Below are 17,375 nucleotides of genomic sequence, written 5' to 3' on the forward strand. Positions count from 1 at the left end.
CTGCCAGAAATCCATCAGACATATATAATATCCTATGGAAAGGTAGGTGGCAGAACAAGGCACAGGGAAGAGGAATAAATATCTACAAGCGTGCACATGATATTGGTGTGCTCTCAGCCCTATTTGCACATGGCTGTATTCTGTGTACTGACCTGTCTACCATCATTTTCTCTACAGCCCTGAAGTTTTATGAGTGAGCCAGGAGCTCGGTCTACAACAGTAAGGCACAAATCCATATGTTTCACTGACTTGTCCTTTGTTAAGGCCCATTCCTGCAACAGAAAGGAAATGAGATATAGTTATATTCATGCAAAATGTTTGCAAAACATTTCATTTACCTGATTGTTACAAAATTCTTCTAATATGAGAAAAGGCTCTTACAAAGAAAGAAGTGTCTGTTATGAAATGCAAATTGCTGATATTCCTCTCTCTCTCTACCTAGGGAGAAACTTTTGAGAACTCTGCTCCAATGATTTTAGATGGTGCTTTGGAATCCAATATTTATCCTGGAATTGTGAATCTGGAAGTGCCGTACTGCTTTTAAGATAAACTGGAGAGTTGTCCTATACTGCCCTCTGCTGGCGGTACAGCACAACATCATACAGCCGGATCCTACCTTCTGGGAATACCTAAATGTATTGAATGAATATTAAGGTTTTGCTTCACCCCTAAGAAAGTAAGAAACAGGAAAGACTCACAGACAACGTTTGAACTGCCAGTGACATTTTATACCCATCTCTCTTATAAAACCTGTATTTTAGCATACCAGTTAAAGGCGACTATGGGGTTGCGGCGCTCATCTTGCTTTTCAGGCTGAGAGCGCCGGTGTTTGTCCACAGTTTTCCAGGTCATGTGGCCAGAATGACTAAACCGCTTCTGGTGCCACGGAACACCGTGACGGAAACCAGAGCGCATTGAAACACTGTTTACTTTCCCGCCGCAGCAATACCTATTTATTTACGTGCACTGGTGTGCTTTCAAAGTGCTAGGTTGGCAGAAGCTGGGACAGAGCAATGGGAGCTCACTCCATCGCAGGGATTTGAACGGCCAACCTTCCAACTGGCAAGCCCAAGAGGCTCAGTGGTTTAGACCACAGCACCACCCGCGTCCCTTTCAGCACATACACCAGGCCATTTCTGATGACTATCGTCCACATAGGCAATGCATATTGAGGGTCTCATTCCATCTCCAACTTGCTTTGAAGTGCAATTTCCCATTATTGGGATCAAGATCGACCTCTCCGCTAACTACACTGTAAGAACCCAGCTCTTCCATAGGAATATTTCAAATGCAGAACTGCAGCAGCGCCACTTCATTTTCAGTAAAGAAACATGCAGCCTACTTCTGGGAAGTGGCAGCAAATGAAATCTGATTGTACTAGGAGTCAGATTAGGACGAAGGCGCCACTGAGCAATTGACTTAACTAATGGGGTTTGGCAAAGAAGCCATTTTGTAACAGTGTTTTAAAATGATTAATGTGCAAGTCAGCCCCTGAATGAAAATACTGAAAAACTACGTGAAGCATGAGATGTTAAAGGGTATTACAAGCATATCTTTCCCAAGTAGAAGGTTGTACGTTTAACGAACAACTATTCTTGGTTTTCATTCCATCAGCTTAATTTTATTTCCCACATGATCTGACACGCCTAGGTGGAGACTCGCTCCTCAACTATTGGGGCAGCTTAAAGTATTTCCAAAATGGAGCAACACTCATAGCGAATGGGGAGGGAGACAGTGTGGAAAAGGATTGAGACAAAACAAATGTAGAAAAAAAGCTGTGGAAGAAATTAGCAGGCTAGGCTGGAGTGAAAGGAGGGCTGAATGAGGGCTTCCGAGTTGCAGACAGCATGGGTAGCCAAGAGGAGAATGGAACAAGGAGGAGGCATTTAATGAATGGCTGCAGTTAGAAAAAGATAAAATTATCATGCTTAAGGAGAAGGGCCAGGAGCTAAAGGAAAGCGTTCTGCTTTGACAAAAAGGCAGGAGTGATCTGAATTGTGGGAACTGCTTACTTTCCTTAAGTTCCACTCCTGCCTTTGACCACAAGATGGTGCCATTCCCAAACAATGACCTTCACAAGCCAAGGGAGAAAAAGCAACTGAAGTTGCAGTGCTAAGTTGCAAGATGAGAACAATTTGACTGCAACTCTGCTGCAGGAAAAGATGACCACAGGTACTTAATGCATCCATTGCTTGAGGTCTGTTGTGTATGCATGCACCACTTCCCCTTCAGCCTATGGAATTTGTGCTCCTGTAGCCATGCCAGATATTTTATTTCTTTTCACTCAGCCAAACTATCCCCCATGCACTGCATGGGATATGGAAATAAATACGTAAGTTTATTGACGTCACCTCTGCACATCATCTCAACGTGAAGCAAAAAGGCATGAATTTTGAAAATGTCAGCTTTGTGTTCTCTTGTTTAAGGCACCATTTCATTGGTAGCTGTTTAATTATGTTTAACCCTGGGGTTCAAGAGCTGTTAATGGAAATCTGTGTTCTAAAAGTAAGAATGTCTCTCTCACACGCATATACACTCAACCCATTCATTCACCCACCTTATCCTCAACATGAAAAAAAAAAATGCTTGCAGGCCAAGTCTCAGAAGGATGAAGTAATACTTCAAATGTCTATATGTTAAGTTTCTGTATCTGCACAAACAATGAGAAGTTAAGCCTATTTACAGCCCACAAAAGTTAAATTATCCAGTATCCTTTCGTTTGTCGTGTCATATCTCCTTAACACAAACAGAAATCCACAAAGCCATATTTGGCAAACGTCAGAAGGAAAGGTGAGAAAACACAATTTAACAATGAATTTCCAAATAGGCAGGTCTAAAAGACTTAAAAGAGTAATATAGTAATAAACCTACTTTCTTTGGGGTGATAAAGAATATAAAATGTGATTTTCCCATCAGTCTTGTTTCTAACATGTAGTGAATTTAATTTATTGCCACTTATGAACCTGTGATTACTAACCTGGTTTCCCCCGGCATTATGACATTCATAAACACCAACGACGCCATCTGCAAAATGGCCTAAAGTGTCAAGGCAATTGGTTCCTTGCTGCAAGGCCCCAAAAGCTATATCTTGGTGATCAGGTACCCTGAAAAGTAAAACACCACCAAATAGTTTAGAATTCCAAACATCCGTCAATATTAAAAACTACTCTATGTTTAAGTAAAATTCAGAGGCAACACAATGCAATTCTTTTCTAGAGCTTTCCTGTTGGTAGCTCTCTCAGCCTCCAACAAAACGGCATTTTATTTTATTTTTTTAAATAATTTTTATTGGGTTTTTACATTTTATAAGAACAAACACACACACAAAGACAAAGACACACAAACACACAAATACAATTACATACCCTAATTTTCTTTACCCACTTTCATTGACTTCCCCCCACCCCCTCCTCTTACATCCCAGTTCCAAAATTAATTCAGCAAGTTCTTACCTAACCTCTTAAACATATTCATATTGTTTTTAAAAATTAAATTCTTTTTGTTTATCTATATTCAACTTATCCAATTCTCTTATAATCATTAATTTCTTTTTTTTTTAAGGTCGATCTAACTTCCCTTCCACAAATTTCCCCTTTATTATATTAATTATAGGTCACATTGACCAAGTAAAACAAATCATAACATTTTATAATTCTATTCTCTCTCCCCCCCCCGCCCCGGTTTCTGTCCCTTCCCAGACAAATGTCCAAAAAACAAACAAAAAATAGTTCTTAGCCCGGATTCCTCACGTCCGAGGCGTCTGATTCTCTGTCAGTCCCTCTCTGCCAACTATATTGGTAATCCTCTTTGTTGGTCCTAAGACCCCGAAGGAGTTCAGTCAGAGTCACATCATATTTTCTTTCATCCAGAATGTTAAAGAGTGTTTGCTGCGAAGGACCATCTAGTTTTCCATACTCAAGAGGAAAGTCCCAATCATGTTGCTTTATTCTTTTTAGTTTTAATATTCCAAGTACTCCAGGGACTTCCCTCTTCTTCTTTCTCATCTTTCGCAGGTTTGTAATCCAAAGGTCTTCTTGCTCATACTCTAACAATGCAGATTCCTGGTTGATATTTTCCACTTGTAGTGTCTGAACTCCTTCTTTCTTCTCTGTCATTTCCAAAGGCATCTCTTCCTGCTCAGCTGCAGAGTTTTTGTCATACGTCTCCTTTGTGCATTCAGCAGAGTTGTTTGTTTCAGAATTCAAGGTCATAAAAACTTTACTCAGAGCCATACTCTGCTCCTGCAGGATTCCCACGAGAAAGAACATTTTTTCTATCTCCGCCAGTAATTTTCCCTCTGCAGCCATTGTAATGTCACTAATTCCCCCTAGGGGGCTTTCAGTTATTTAGTAGTCCTTTTCCAATAATCTGTTACTTTGTTATTATCAATACTTTGTTTCCAATCGCCTCAGTTCAAATGTATCACCTTTAATTCCAAGAGTTATTAAATAACAAAATTCTTTACTTTGTCCGCCCGTTTGACAGCTTCTTTGACAGCTGTCAAACTCCTTTCATTTCTTCCTCCGGCACCCAAATAGGACACTCCCGGGTTTTTGGGGGAGATTACACACAAAATTCCAAAGTTCCCTTTCTCTCCAGCACAAAATCTTCTTCTATCAAATTTGTGAAAAACTTTTAAATCATCAAAACAGTATTCATTCCGCCTTAATTCTCCGTTCCTTGCTTTAAATCGTCTATAAGTAGAGGGGGTGCGGACTTCCCTTTAACACATCCCCCGATCGTGCCGAATTCACAGGATAAAATTTTTAAAGTCCAAATTCCACTACTCACGGGTCCTTTGTTATCCAGTCCAAATTTTGGGAAGAAAGTCAGCGCTCTCCGGCCATGGCTTGCGGCTTCGCTCCACTGAAGTAGCGGTCTACTCTCAGCACCACGCCACTCTCCGTACCCTCTCCGTAGCCTTTAAAAAGGCTCTTCGTGGGTCGGGGAGGGCGCTTAAGGTGCCCACCGAGTCACCAAGTCCGCAGGCTTCCGCGCCTGCGGTTTCTGAGGGTCCCCGTGTCGCCGGCACGGCAAGACCCGTCCTCAGTAGAGCCGATTCCCTCCGGAGCTCGGAGGGAATCCGCCATTAGCCGTTCGCTAACCCGGAAGTCCCAAAACGGCATTTTAAATTCCCCTGGATTTGAAGATAAATGAGCAACAGCAGCCAACTGCACCACAGGAAGTTTTCCAATAAGCAGGTCTTCAAACACAGTTATGGAGGTACAGCAGAGAACAGAAAAATACTCAATGTGCTGTGCATCTCTCTGCCTTGTATCCTTTAATATAGGCATTCAAAATATTCTTTCAAATCCCTTTCTCCCCATAACACACCTGATGAAGCAGCTAAAATAAACTGAACTGCATCCAGAATGACAATTGACAAGAGATGAGAAATTACTTCACACTGATCTGGTTTAAAGTACTGTCAGGGCAGAAACTCCCTTAACTAAACATGAATTAGTTATTCCTCAATGTCTTTTCACCCCACCCTGTTAAATTCACATTTATATGCACAATAGGAAAAACAGGGATTCTATCTACTTTAGTAATTATGAGTATGAAATAAGGAGTTGATAAGAAATAAGGAGTTCCAGATTATTTCCCTAGAAGTGACCACACACAGAAGGGGAAAAAATTATCCATGTGACTTTTATATAGTATGGGAAATACATGGCTTGAACCAGAAACTTTGTGGTTGGGGCCCAGTCTAGTAAGCCATCTGGGTTTGTATATTCCAATCTTCAGCTGCTTTTTAGGTGCAGATGGGAATAGGGACATGAAATGTTAGCTTTTGTGATTGGCAAGCAGCGGATGGCCTCTGAAGCAGCCTCCTATTCCAGCCTAGGCCAAATGGCAGAAAGGAAACTTCGCTTCCCGTCCCGGCCAACAGTACAGGACACCACTTTGAGCTCCTTAGATCAGGCATAGGCAAACTTGGCCCTCCAGGTGTTTTGAGTCTACAATTCCCATCATCACTGACCACTGGTCCTGCTGGCTAGGGATCATGGGAGTTGTAGGCCAAAAACATCTGGAGGGCCAAGTTTGAGGAAGCCTGCCTTAGATGAAAGGTAGGATAGAAATGAAACAAACAAACAAACAAACAAACAAACAAACAAACATGTATATGCTATGTGTTGTGTTTTTAGTTTATGTGGATTTACAAAAGCAGCAAACCTAATCCTAGCAACACTGTCACACTTGATGTACAAGCTGCATTTTGAAGGTATTAAAACAGATGGACCAAAGTCACAAAATAAAAGTTAAATGAGGAAAGGATAGTCATCGTCCCCACTCCCCAATTTGCTGAAAAGCAACAGCAAACATCATTTGTATAAAATAGATGACTCACCTTAGCTCAGGGTACACATTTTCAAGATACCATTTGAATGGTTTGCAGTTAAGTCTCCTCCTCAACTCCATTCGGCTTTGAATACTATTGAGAGAAACAGTGTTTATCAGCTATATTTAAATTGGCACAATCTAAAAAGAACCATTGGTTCCTATCTCAAGGGTAGTTCTGTGTTGCTGGACGAAGAGCATCACTCAGGGTGCCACCTTGTGGTCAAAGGCAGAAAAGAGAACTTGAGGGAAAGCTCCCAGAGTTCTAGCCAAGCTCCAACAGGTTGCTCAGACAAGACACAGAAACATACACCGAGAGAACAAATGCCCACTTCCCTAACAATAACAAAATGGGAAAAGCATGTTAAGCTGGATAAACTATGGTGATTAATTGGAGCAGCCAAAAACAGGGCGAGACCTGATGCCCCTCACCCAGCAACACAGAACTACCTTTCAGGTGTGAACCAACGCTTCTTTCTCTTGTTGCTGGAGAAGAGCTTCAGTAAGGAACATGTTAAATAGAAAGTACGAGGTTTGTTCTTCCACCCGAGATCCCTCACTCCACTCCCCTGGATCATATTCGGGGTTAACGAAGGGATCCAGTGAGCCCAACGCTGGTGCTAGAGGAGGGCGTTGCAATAATGGATAAATATTAGCTGTCTCTCGGGGAATGTCAAAAGGGTTAAGGGAGTCTGGAGCAAGTTCAGCCCAACGTGGGGGTTGAATGTGGATGGGGCTGCGACTGATCACACTGTCCGTTCTGTGAAGGCAAGACAGAAGTAGGTTTTGCCACAGGCAAGTCAGAAAGGATAGCAGTAATGTGACCCCTTAGCTCCACATACGTATCTGCCAACAAAGCTTCCTTTATTTGTTGTGAGAATGTTAGTAGAAAGCTGAAAGATAGGAGCCTGAGAAGCAGTTTGTAGAGCGCTTCAAACAGGGATTTTATTGGGCACAGAAGGCTCAACAGACTGAATAGAGGGATGCAGGGGAGGGGGAAGGAGTTAAAAAACAACAACACAAAACCATAAACTGCCCATCCTCAGAGGACTGGGGAGAATGCAAAACCTCTAAAAGGGAACGCTACGAGTTGTCACACAGTATCCTCGAGCCCTCACTCTTTATAAGGAAAGGGGCAGTCACTAGCCTCAGTCAGGAGGTCTGAGTGCTGCTAGGAGGCATTCCTAGATAATAAGAGCAATTGGCTTCACATCCATTTGCTGCTTCCCCTACAGAAGCCTCAGTGGCTTTCAGGTTTTGTGTTGCTCCGCAGATTACCGGTTGGTTAGTGCCACCTGAGGCCACATTCTCTGGCAAGCCGACTACCACTAGAGCAGCAAGGAGGAGCCTGAGAGGCCAGGAAGCTAAGTTCCCTTAAGGGAGAGAGCTAGGTGCAGAAAATTCTGGATTCTGGGAGCTTCCCTCACATCTTTCTTATCTTTGACCATAAGGCAGGACTGAAACCTTCACTGATGCCCTTCTCTGGAGACATGTGAAACTGTATTTCTATAGTCAACGATACTTTAAGCATTAACTTTACAATATTTCAAATCCAGGCCACCTCCGAAAGGCAATCTCAAAACGCACGAACAATAGGAAAGGAGTAATTACACTTACTTGCCATAAGGTACATTTCTGGCTGAAGGCACTGCTGCATAATAGAAATTTTTGTATTCATCCATCCAGACTTCTGCTGCTCTACGTGTATTTCTGGAAATATAATTCAGTATGTTATGATATTTTTGCTCTTATTAATGTGGCATGGTCCTTATTCCCTTCTTATTTGAGTACTGCAGATCCTTGAACATTAAAGATGCTGCAGGAACCAAAATAATAGACAAGTTTCATTCTTTCCCTCCCTTAGGTCATGATCTTACTCAAAAAAATGAGGATCTTCCTTCTCCATTGACCAAGCGTTTGTAGAAAAACCGATTTCCGTGCCGTTGTCAGTAAGATACATTTTGAGGTTAACATGTTCACAACTAGCACAGCATGTTTCTTTCCAATTTGTATTTTTATTGCTCCCAGTAATATTGTTTGAGGATTAATTTTGATCTCATGTCCTACTATACTTCTGATACACTTAGCATCTGATCAGTGTTGGCTAACCCAAGGACCTTGATACCAAATATGGGCATATGTGCACTCTTCCTCTTTTATACTAACAACTCAGACATACTCGGCTACATTTTGACTCCCAATTTTTTCTCGTTGCCATAGAAACATGCTGAAATCTAAAGACCTTTATTAATTCAATATGTATTGATTCATGCTCACCGGAATTTATTCAAAACCTTCAATTTTATCTTAACAGGCAATAAAATAATTATTGGTGAAAGTACTTACACAAATATTTGGCAATATACTTTCATTTTTCTGACTGCTGCCCTTCCTAACCATGAACATGGTAGCTAGGTCTAACTAGTCATGTTCAGCTTTGCTTTTTCTACACTGCCCTGAAATTAACTTCTAAAAGATTTGCTATATCAATGACATCAACCCCATAACCTTCTAACTACAATTAGAACTTGTCACACTTTCAATGGTTGGTTGGTTTGATCATTGATAGTGGCAATATTGTAATTCCCTAAATTGATTTTGTATCCCAGCACTTTTCTATAATATGGTTACTTTCTTTAACAACCTTTTCGACTGATGTCATTGGTCTTTGAAGGAGAAAAACTATACCACCAGTTTAGCGCAGAATTTTTGCCCCACACCAGGCAATGTTTGCTAAAGGTTAGCACATTTAGATATTCTGACAGTAGTTTAAGCTGCAAAGACTTTTTAAAAGCCTCAGTAGCATTTTACTCTTTGATAAAGAGCTCTGCCAGCTAATTATAAGCTAATCAACTTTGGTTCCATTGGTTTTCCTAAGAGCAATCTCTTGACTGTTACCTTGCAAAAACGGTACCACTTCCTCCTGGGAAGGTATAAGGGTGTTGTTTTCGGAACACGTGGCCAACTCTGCTGCATGGAATTATTTCTAGGCTCCCTCCGCACTGCCAAACACGGAATGAAATCTCTGTCATTGGGAAACAAGCAATAGATAATAAAAAAGAAGGATACAAGAATGCAGAAATAGTTAGTTCTCTCTTCCTCCAAACATTCCCATTGCCCGCAACGCATGCACAGTATGTATATTTTTAAATCCCTGGAAATTTCTCGGGATTTTCTTTTATCCTGAAAAAGGGGAGTTGAGAGAGTTTTTATTACTTGATTGAAAAAAGGAAATACTGTGATGGGAGAGGGGCTGTGCATGCACAAATGTGCAGGAATATCTGAATCAACATTTGCCATTTATTTTCTTCCCTTTTTTGTTCTTTAATATGGATTTGTAGGCTATGGAAACAGTGTGGTTGCCTAGTCTTCTGAGGTTATTATCCCATTTTGCTTCAGCAATTTGTGTACACTGAAGCAACATCACACTAGAAGAGCAAGAATGAATGATAAGAAACGCATCAATGTCAGGGGGGGTGGGACCCATTTGTGCAAGAATCAAGCTCGTCTCTCCCACGTCGTTTCTATATTCTTATATACGGCAGCAATGTAGATGGCAACCACTTCCCTCAGAATCAATAAGAACAAAATTGCTACTTTTGTTCCAGTTCTTTCTACCCTGCGCTATTTTTATGTGCCCCTCATGTCAACACTTATGGCAAACCTGTTACTTCACCTCTCGAATTCCCATTTTGGATCAGGTTAATTTACTCCCTTTCTTTCCTAATACAGTAAAAAGGACAAGCTTATTTCACCAGTACAAATTATTTAAAATGCCCACCCACTTACAATTAGGTAATTAAAAATGTTTAAATTCCAACATTCAATAGGCTACCATAACTATGTGAACATTCGTATTTCTTGACTCTTACATTAACACCTTGAAATAAGGACCAATAACTAAAGTGCTAGCATGGGGGGGGGGATCAATATTTGACGGTGTAATAGAACTATAAAATCACAATCCATCTTCGGCTAAGGTGCCAAGTGTCTACTAGGAATGATAATCAAAATTAATTAGCTCATCCCTCAAGTAATGACTTTACAATAGATTCCTTAAAGTATTCACAAGAAAATTAAACCCATGAACTGTGTGTGCCCAACTTTAAGTTTTAAAAAGTGTGGAATGTTTTTTAAACCCTGCTAAATGACACACATTTGCAACATTTTAATTAACACAGAATGGTGTTTCCAAATTATGCATGACTTGTTTAAAGGCTAAAATCCCTTTAGTTTTTGTCTGCTTCTCCCTTGTACAAAGAAGTCCTCTCAGCTTTTATTTTTCAACATAAAGCTCTAATTTTAGAATGCAGCCCTGTTGTGGCTGAATTTTTGCCAATAATCCACTTAAAGTATTAGCTGTCATTTTAACCCACTCCAGACAGTGAACTAAAGGCCATGAACTCACAAAAATTAGGTTACAGTATAATTTGCTTTTCTTCAAGAGAGAATTCTATGCAGAAAGATTTCTTACCTAGATTTTCTCCACCCCATACATCCATCATCATATCGTATTTTCCCAGCTCTTCAAAATAAAATTTGTCCATCACAAAGAGTCCGCCAGCTATCATTGGTGTTCTAAAGAGACAGGAGGGATAAAAGAGGGAAACTGAACATTACATACTGGCACAGGATAATCAGATACGAAGACTCTTCAACAAAGCATTTTCTGTTCATACCTTAAACAGGCCATTTTGCTTAGTTCTAGCTATCTGCATATGCTACCGCTCTGAAACACGTTATCACGTAACTAATGCAATTAGGACTGATTCCTGGTTAACCATTTCTCAGATTTCTTGGAAGCAGGTGTGGCTATTCCTAGAAACTGAAAAATGTTATCTGCTTGCAGCTTGTTCTGAAACAGACCTTAAGTAGCCAGAAACTAGGATCCCTAGTTCAGATTATACAAGAAGCTGAAATTCAAACTTAAAGTGAATTCTGCTACAGTCTTCCTTTGGACTGTGCAGAGAGAAGTGGGGGAGAAGCTTGAGAGTCCAAGGATTGTTAAGGCTCCTTCCTGCTCCTGCATATTGTCATAAATTAGTATGATGTGCCCTAGAGCAAGTTATAGCTTAAGATATGTGAAAATATAACTCTTTGCCCTCTGAAGTTCTTTAAGTATTTTACAAACCAACATACAAATCTATCCCATTTATCGATTTAAATTCAGGATAACGCGTATTCTGCTGAAAACGTTCTTTGTCTTAGATATGAGTTATGTACATTTGGTTATTCTGCTTCTTGAGTTCATGGAGAGGGATAACAACTTATGTGGCACACAAATCCCACACCTCTGACCACTGGAATTCTAAGAGATCCCCTGCCAACTTTTAAGCGTATCATTCTGAAGGAAAGGAAATTTACATTAATTTAAAGTGACAGCAGATATCCCGTGAAAGAGAGTTCTATGCAGAGAACTAAATTTAGGATCTGCATGGAACACACACAGTGCAACAGTTTAAAACGGGGTGGCTAACCGTTTCTTGGCCCAAGGACTATCTATTCACCCCTGGCCAGCCCTCTGAAGGGTACATACCATGGTGTGGCCAAAGTGGGTGTGGACAGCCCTCTCTTGCTCTCTCACACATGCCACACACCACCTCATGCAAACCACACACCCCAGAGGCTGCTCTCATTTCCCACGTAAAGTTCAGACTGCTGCCATTTTATTTCTGGCGTGGGTGGGTGGGTGTGGGGCACTCAACCACACCAAGCTAAAAATGAATCCTGTTTTTGAAAACATGTTAAACTGAAAACCAAAACCAAACTTGCCAGTATCAAGCACAAATTGAGATGGGAGGGGAGTCAAGCTGGGAAAACACCTTGCCTGGGGGGGGGGGGGATCAAAGCAGCAACCACATAGACTGCACTTTGCACATTCAACCTTTCCTTTTTGGGATTTCTTTTCCTTGATCCCAAGGAGATGCAAAGTGCAGCTGGGACCAGTCTCAGCAGCCTGGCTCCACCCTCATTCCAAACTTGCATCTTCTCTTCCTCCCCGCAGGCAGTGGGTGCAGAATGCAAGGGAAAGGGGAAGCTCATCCTTAGAAGGCTAAGGGATGATATGTTGACTGTGTTACGTTTTGTTTGCTTCAGAGTGCTGCTCCCTTCTGGGAAGGGGCTGACAAGGGAAAAGGAAAGGAAGGATGCACCACCAGCAATCCATTGCAAGATCATAGCAAATCTCTGTTTTTGAGCTAGATAACCATATCTGCTCATCCTGCCCAGCAAGAGCCAGTGACTTCAGCTACTCTAGGGAACAGACATATGTCTTCATTCATTAGGCATTGGCACAAAGGATGCTAAGCATTGCAGAAGCTCCCTTAAAGAGGAAGGAGCTCTTAATAAAGGAAGTGGCAGCTGCCTCTTGCAGTGACTGCACAAAGGAAATTCAGCCCTGGCAAACAATAAAACACAAACAGCCAAACAACCATGATACACAGACTCAGTGCCATTATTATTATTATTATTATTATTATTATTATTATTATTATTATTATTAAAAAGCTGCAAAAATTGAGTGGGTCCCCAAAGACCCACCAGAAACCCTTCTGGGAGGCCAGAGATTGCTCACAGGTTAGCCATCCTTGGTTTGAAAGTTAATAGTTTAAAAGTTTAGTAGTAATAAGAATCAAACTGTGTACACAAGAATAATTTGTATGCTCACTTTATGCTATTTGGGTAAAGCAGCAACTAAAAAATGAATTAAATTAGTACGCTATGCATTTTGTGAGACCACTACTGTTAAAGGAGTCTTGTATTAACTAATTTTCTATATTGCTTTCTTGGTATGTTGTGCACAACAGAAAATCACTAAGCTTCATAAAACAGTTTTCAATTTCTCCTTCCTTGAGGGCAGTTCAACCTCACCTTAAACGTAAGGTTATACCTTTTTATGTTTTGCACTGGTAAGTCTCAGATGACTCAATATCACTACCACAGCAAAGCTCTGGTATTTAATACACAGTGAGCAATATTTGACTTCAAGTACCAGCCTGCCATATTTCAAGTTGAGACTTTAATTTGCAAGACTTTCCTCCTGCATTTAGAGTTTGTGATGTGCAAAGTAATTCAAGAGCAGTCTGCCAAGCATAACCTGGGGAGATGGTAACTCAAAGTTGCACTTACTAAGAACCACAACATTGTTTTGTGAGGGGAAGGGTGGTGGCAGGAACATACTTTATGGGAGCAACTGGGTTTCCTTGCCGTGCTCTTCTTTGCTCAGGTGTCATGTAATCCCACTTGAATACCAAATTCCAGTCGAAGCCTAAGAGACAGTGGGGAAGGAAAAGAAAAAGTTACAAAAGTGCAGATCGGATATTACAACATTTTGTTTCTTTTAGTTTTTGGACCCATGGTTTAGAACAGATAAAAGTTTGCTTTAATCTATGGTTTCTCGTTTGCATGTAATGATAAGCAAGGGTTCTAAAGTTAAATTAAACAGTGTGGAAGTCCTGTTGTGCAGGAGAATGCAAGAACAGGAAGAATGCATGAGATTTCCAGCTCATTCACGTAACATGGAACCATGTGCGGTTTGTAAACAACAGCTAAGGGTTTAACAACAAATGCATCTTTTGAGGTTGTTTGATTCCTCTCTGCTGATGCAGAGAGGAAACAGTGTTATGAATGAATCGGGGACCGTGTTGTTTTGCTGCAACAAAGCACAATGAGCGAGCCAAGAACAAATAATGGCTACAGACCAAGGTAACAATTCCAGGTTAAGATGTAATATTATACAGAGGTCCTGGCTTGTCTGTTCCTCTCTGTGTGCACTTAGAGGGTCAAAGTGACCAAGATCAGAGCCCATTACTGGGATGGGCAAGAGAGACTGCTGCCTCCGCTCTGGCTGGGCTAGGGGAAATCAGAATGAAATTAAGGCTGCTTTTCCCTGTGCATTTGTTCAATTACTAATGCTAAATTAGGACAATAGTTGTGAGATGTAAATTATTCCCACTGCTCTGCAAAAACAGTCAGAAATAGCTTGCAACCATAACTACTGGTGTTATGGTTAAAGGTAAAGGTAAATGACCCCTGACAGTTCTATAGGCCGAGGGAGATGGTGTTTGCAGACAGCTTCATGTGGCCAGCATGACTAAGCTGCTTCTGGCAAACCATTTACCTTCCCGCCAGAGCGGTACCTATTTATCTACTTGCACTGCGTGCTTTCGAACTGCTAGGTTGCCAAGAGCTGGGACCGAGCAACGGGAGCTCACCCCATCGCAGGGATTCGAACTGCTGACCTTCTGATCGGCAAGCCCTAGGCTCTGTGGTTTAGACCACAGAACCACCTGCATCCTGGAGTTATGGTTAGGAGCTTGTAAATAGCTTGCAACTACTAACCATAACTCCAGGGCCACATGCGCAGAGACCAGCTGTTAGCTGTTACAGAAAATCTGCTGATATGGACCTTACACACAAGCTTCAACTAACAAAGAATCAGTGATTACAGTGAAGACCCAAGTTGAAAGCCCCAGATTGACCTTGGGCCAGCCACACACTCTCAACCTAGCCTACTTCAAAGGGTTGTTGTGAAGTTAAGCAGGGAGGGGAAGAACCATGTTCTTCAACTTGTTCTCCTGGGTGGAAAAGCACAATTTAAATGTAATACAGGAGAGACAGATATTCTTGTTACCCCAGATGATTGCAATAATGAATATTCTGAATGTGCCACAACAGTGTAATTTATAATCCTTTTATAATTGCTGGATATCTGACACCTAAAAAGTTAGACAATTATGCATTTCCAAACTTTCCTTTGATGAAGAATTATTTTATTTTCCCCAGAAGGAAAGCGGCATACTTTTGGAATATGTATTTCCCAAGTCATACCTAAACACCGTCCAGAAGCATTTTAATATTTTTCTGTAATTTGAGACTTTGTACAAGAAGCCATTTTATTTCCCTAAGGCTAAGGGACTCTGCTTATCTTGCTAGACTATACACAAGGGGACTGGAAATTGGTTAGAAGTGTCAGAATAATTCACTGAATTTCAGTTGAAAATGAAGTCCAATGGTAAAATGTGCATAATAGGCTAATTAGTATGATAGAAGCAAAATGAGTCTCAACTGTTTTTTTCTACATGTGTATACATGTGCTGCTCTTATTCATATGCCCTCCTCTGCTTAGCAGATCTGTAGGCTATCAGAAGCAATATACCAATTAAGATACAAGCTCAACTTACTTTCATTGTACTTAGATCCTTCATCAGAAAAGCATTTTGCATACTAATTTTACACAGCACTAATTGTAGTGTTGTGATCACTAAAATGCTTTTTCAAATAGCAATTTGGCACAGAATGTTCTTAATCCAAACAGTAGAATAAATGCAACTGCTTCCCAGCTATTATTGAGCCAGAAGTTGTATGCACCAGAACAGGCATTAGGGGGCTCTTCTGGAGCAAGAACAAAAAACATCGAGCATAAGATATCTTGAAAAGCTGGCAGGATTAAGGAAAGTAATCTGACATGGATGCATCAGCCCAATTTGATCAGACAAGTTCCACCTACTTTAAGGCTAAATGGAAATTGTGTACCAAGATGATTTGTACAGCTAAAATGGACAACACCATAAAGAAGTCCCCCCCCCCTTTCATAAGGAAACTAAGTCACCATCACCTGCTCATAATGATTATCTGAAACTAGAAGACATGAATGGTTTTGAGGGGAAGGCCTCAAGGATATAGGCAGGGAAGAGAAAGGGCTTTTCTGTTCCCTTTTCCCTTTCTCAAAATCCAGTTCAGCCCTTGTAAAACCTGATCAGGACTGGAGTGCCCTACCTGGGTGGATGGAGCAGCCAAGTAATTTCGTTGTCCCCGAGAGGGGGCAATGACAATAAAGATATTATTATTATTATTAATATTATTATTATTATGATAACTGTTTCAGGTTTACAGAAGCCCTCTTACGAGGAGTGGTGATATACTGAACATTCTGCTTGTTCTTCTTGTTATTTTATTTGTTGCTTTCTCCAAAAGATCTCCAAAGCTAATTACAGCAATAAACTTCACACAAATGTAGTTCATACAAATGCAACATTTAAAATCAACTAACAGAGAGAAATAGCAAAAGAACTAGGCATTGTATATTCTGTTTCCATGCATGCTACTCTGACATATATGGACTTAAATTTGAGGTAGAAACATCCCACTTTATATCTCCTGAACACTTCTGTTTTCATGGCTTAAGTATATAGCCTTACATTTTTGTGAAGTCATTATAAAGATCCACCATTTCTATCAGATTTTTCAATTCAGAAAGTAACATTTCTTTTTTTAAAAAAAACAAACAAACTTAAGAGGTATTCATTCAAAGCTATGCCATAAAAGACCTGATTCAACAAGAACACCCCAACTCTTTTTTTTCCGATTTCAGCTGTATGTTGTCATACTTTGGTGTGTTCACATTTAGGGGTCCCAGGAAGATCCTATATTCCAGTGAAGGTACATACCTCCTTTTAAATCAGCCGATGCTCCCACATACTGGAAGTTGTCCATATTAATCACATCAATTATAGGAGACACAACTCGGGTCTTGTCCTAAAATAAATATTTGGAGGAGGGTAGAGTCAGTGTAAAATATTCAGAGATGGAAAGTCATTGAAACTTTTTGAAATGGATGGAAATTGTCACAAAATCCATACAAAGGCAATCTACTTTTCTGATTATACCTCCCTTGAAATGTATTTGCTAGAAAATATTTCTCTATAATTAAGTTTTCCTTATGTCCTCAAGCCCCATTGTTCATTCTATACTTTATTTATGTGAAAAGTAAACCTGGGTACTGAAGGCACCATTCACACGGCAAGCAACAGTAATTTGTGCAAGCCTGGCCCTGCAATAGTCTCAAAGCTGAACTCTATAGCACCTGCCATCAAAGTCATAAACTTATTGGTATTCTATCTTTCCTATAAGAAGTGTTTAACCTCTAATGCATCTGTTGGAGGGAGATTAGGCAGATGAGTTGATCAAGAACCCTCAAGTGAGCCTTGGATCTGAGCAGGGATTTGAACATAATTTCCCCCCACATCCAAGGC

The 17,375-nt window shown here is 40.6% G+C and overlaps 1 protein-coding gene across 1 annotated transcript in view; it reads right to left on the bottom strand.

Annotated features, from left to right (window-relative positions):
* The window catches only part of GALNT2 (polypeptide N-acetylgalactosaminyltransferase 2), a 70,006-nt gene that overhangs the window by 4,613 nt on the left and 48,018 nt on the right, over positions 1 to 17,375 (bottom strand). Inside the window, exons 8-15 of the mRNA XM_081855859.1 lie at positions 16,791 to 16,878; positions 13,522 to 13,609; positions 10,817 to 10,920; positions 9,241 to 9,367; positions 7,960 to 8,052; positions 6,353 to 6,436; positions 2,978 to 3,104; positions 153 to 272 (exon numbers count right to left, since the gene is read on the bottom strand). Of these exons, the coding sequence (XP_081711985.1) occupies positions 153 to 272; positions 2,978 to 3,104; positions 6,353 to 6,436; positions 7,960 to 8,052; positions 9,241 to 9,367; positions 10,817 to 10,920; positions 13,522 to 13,609; positions 16,791 to 16,878 (831 nt within the window). The remainder of the gene's footprint in view (positions 1 to 152; positions 273 to 2,977; positions 3,105 to 6,352; positions 6,437 to 7,959; positions 8,053 to 9,240; positions 9,368 to 10,816; positions 10,921 to 13,521; positions 13,610 to 16,790; positions 16,879 to 17,375) is intronic.

Source organism: Podarcis erhardii (assembly GCF_964252035.2).
Source record: "Podarcis erhardii genome assembly, chromosome: 3".
NCBI classification, from domain to species: Eukaryota; Metazoa; Chordata; class Lepidosauria; order Squamata; family Lacertidae; genus Podarcis; species Podarcis erhardii.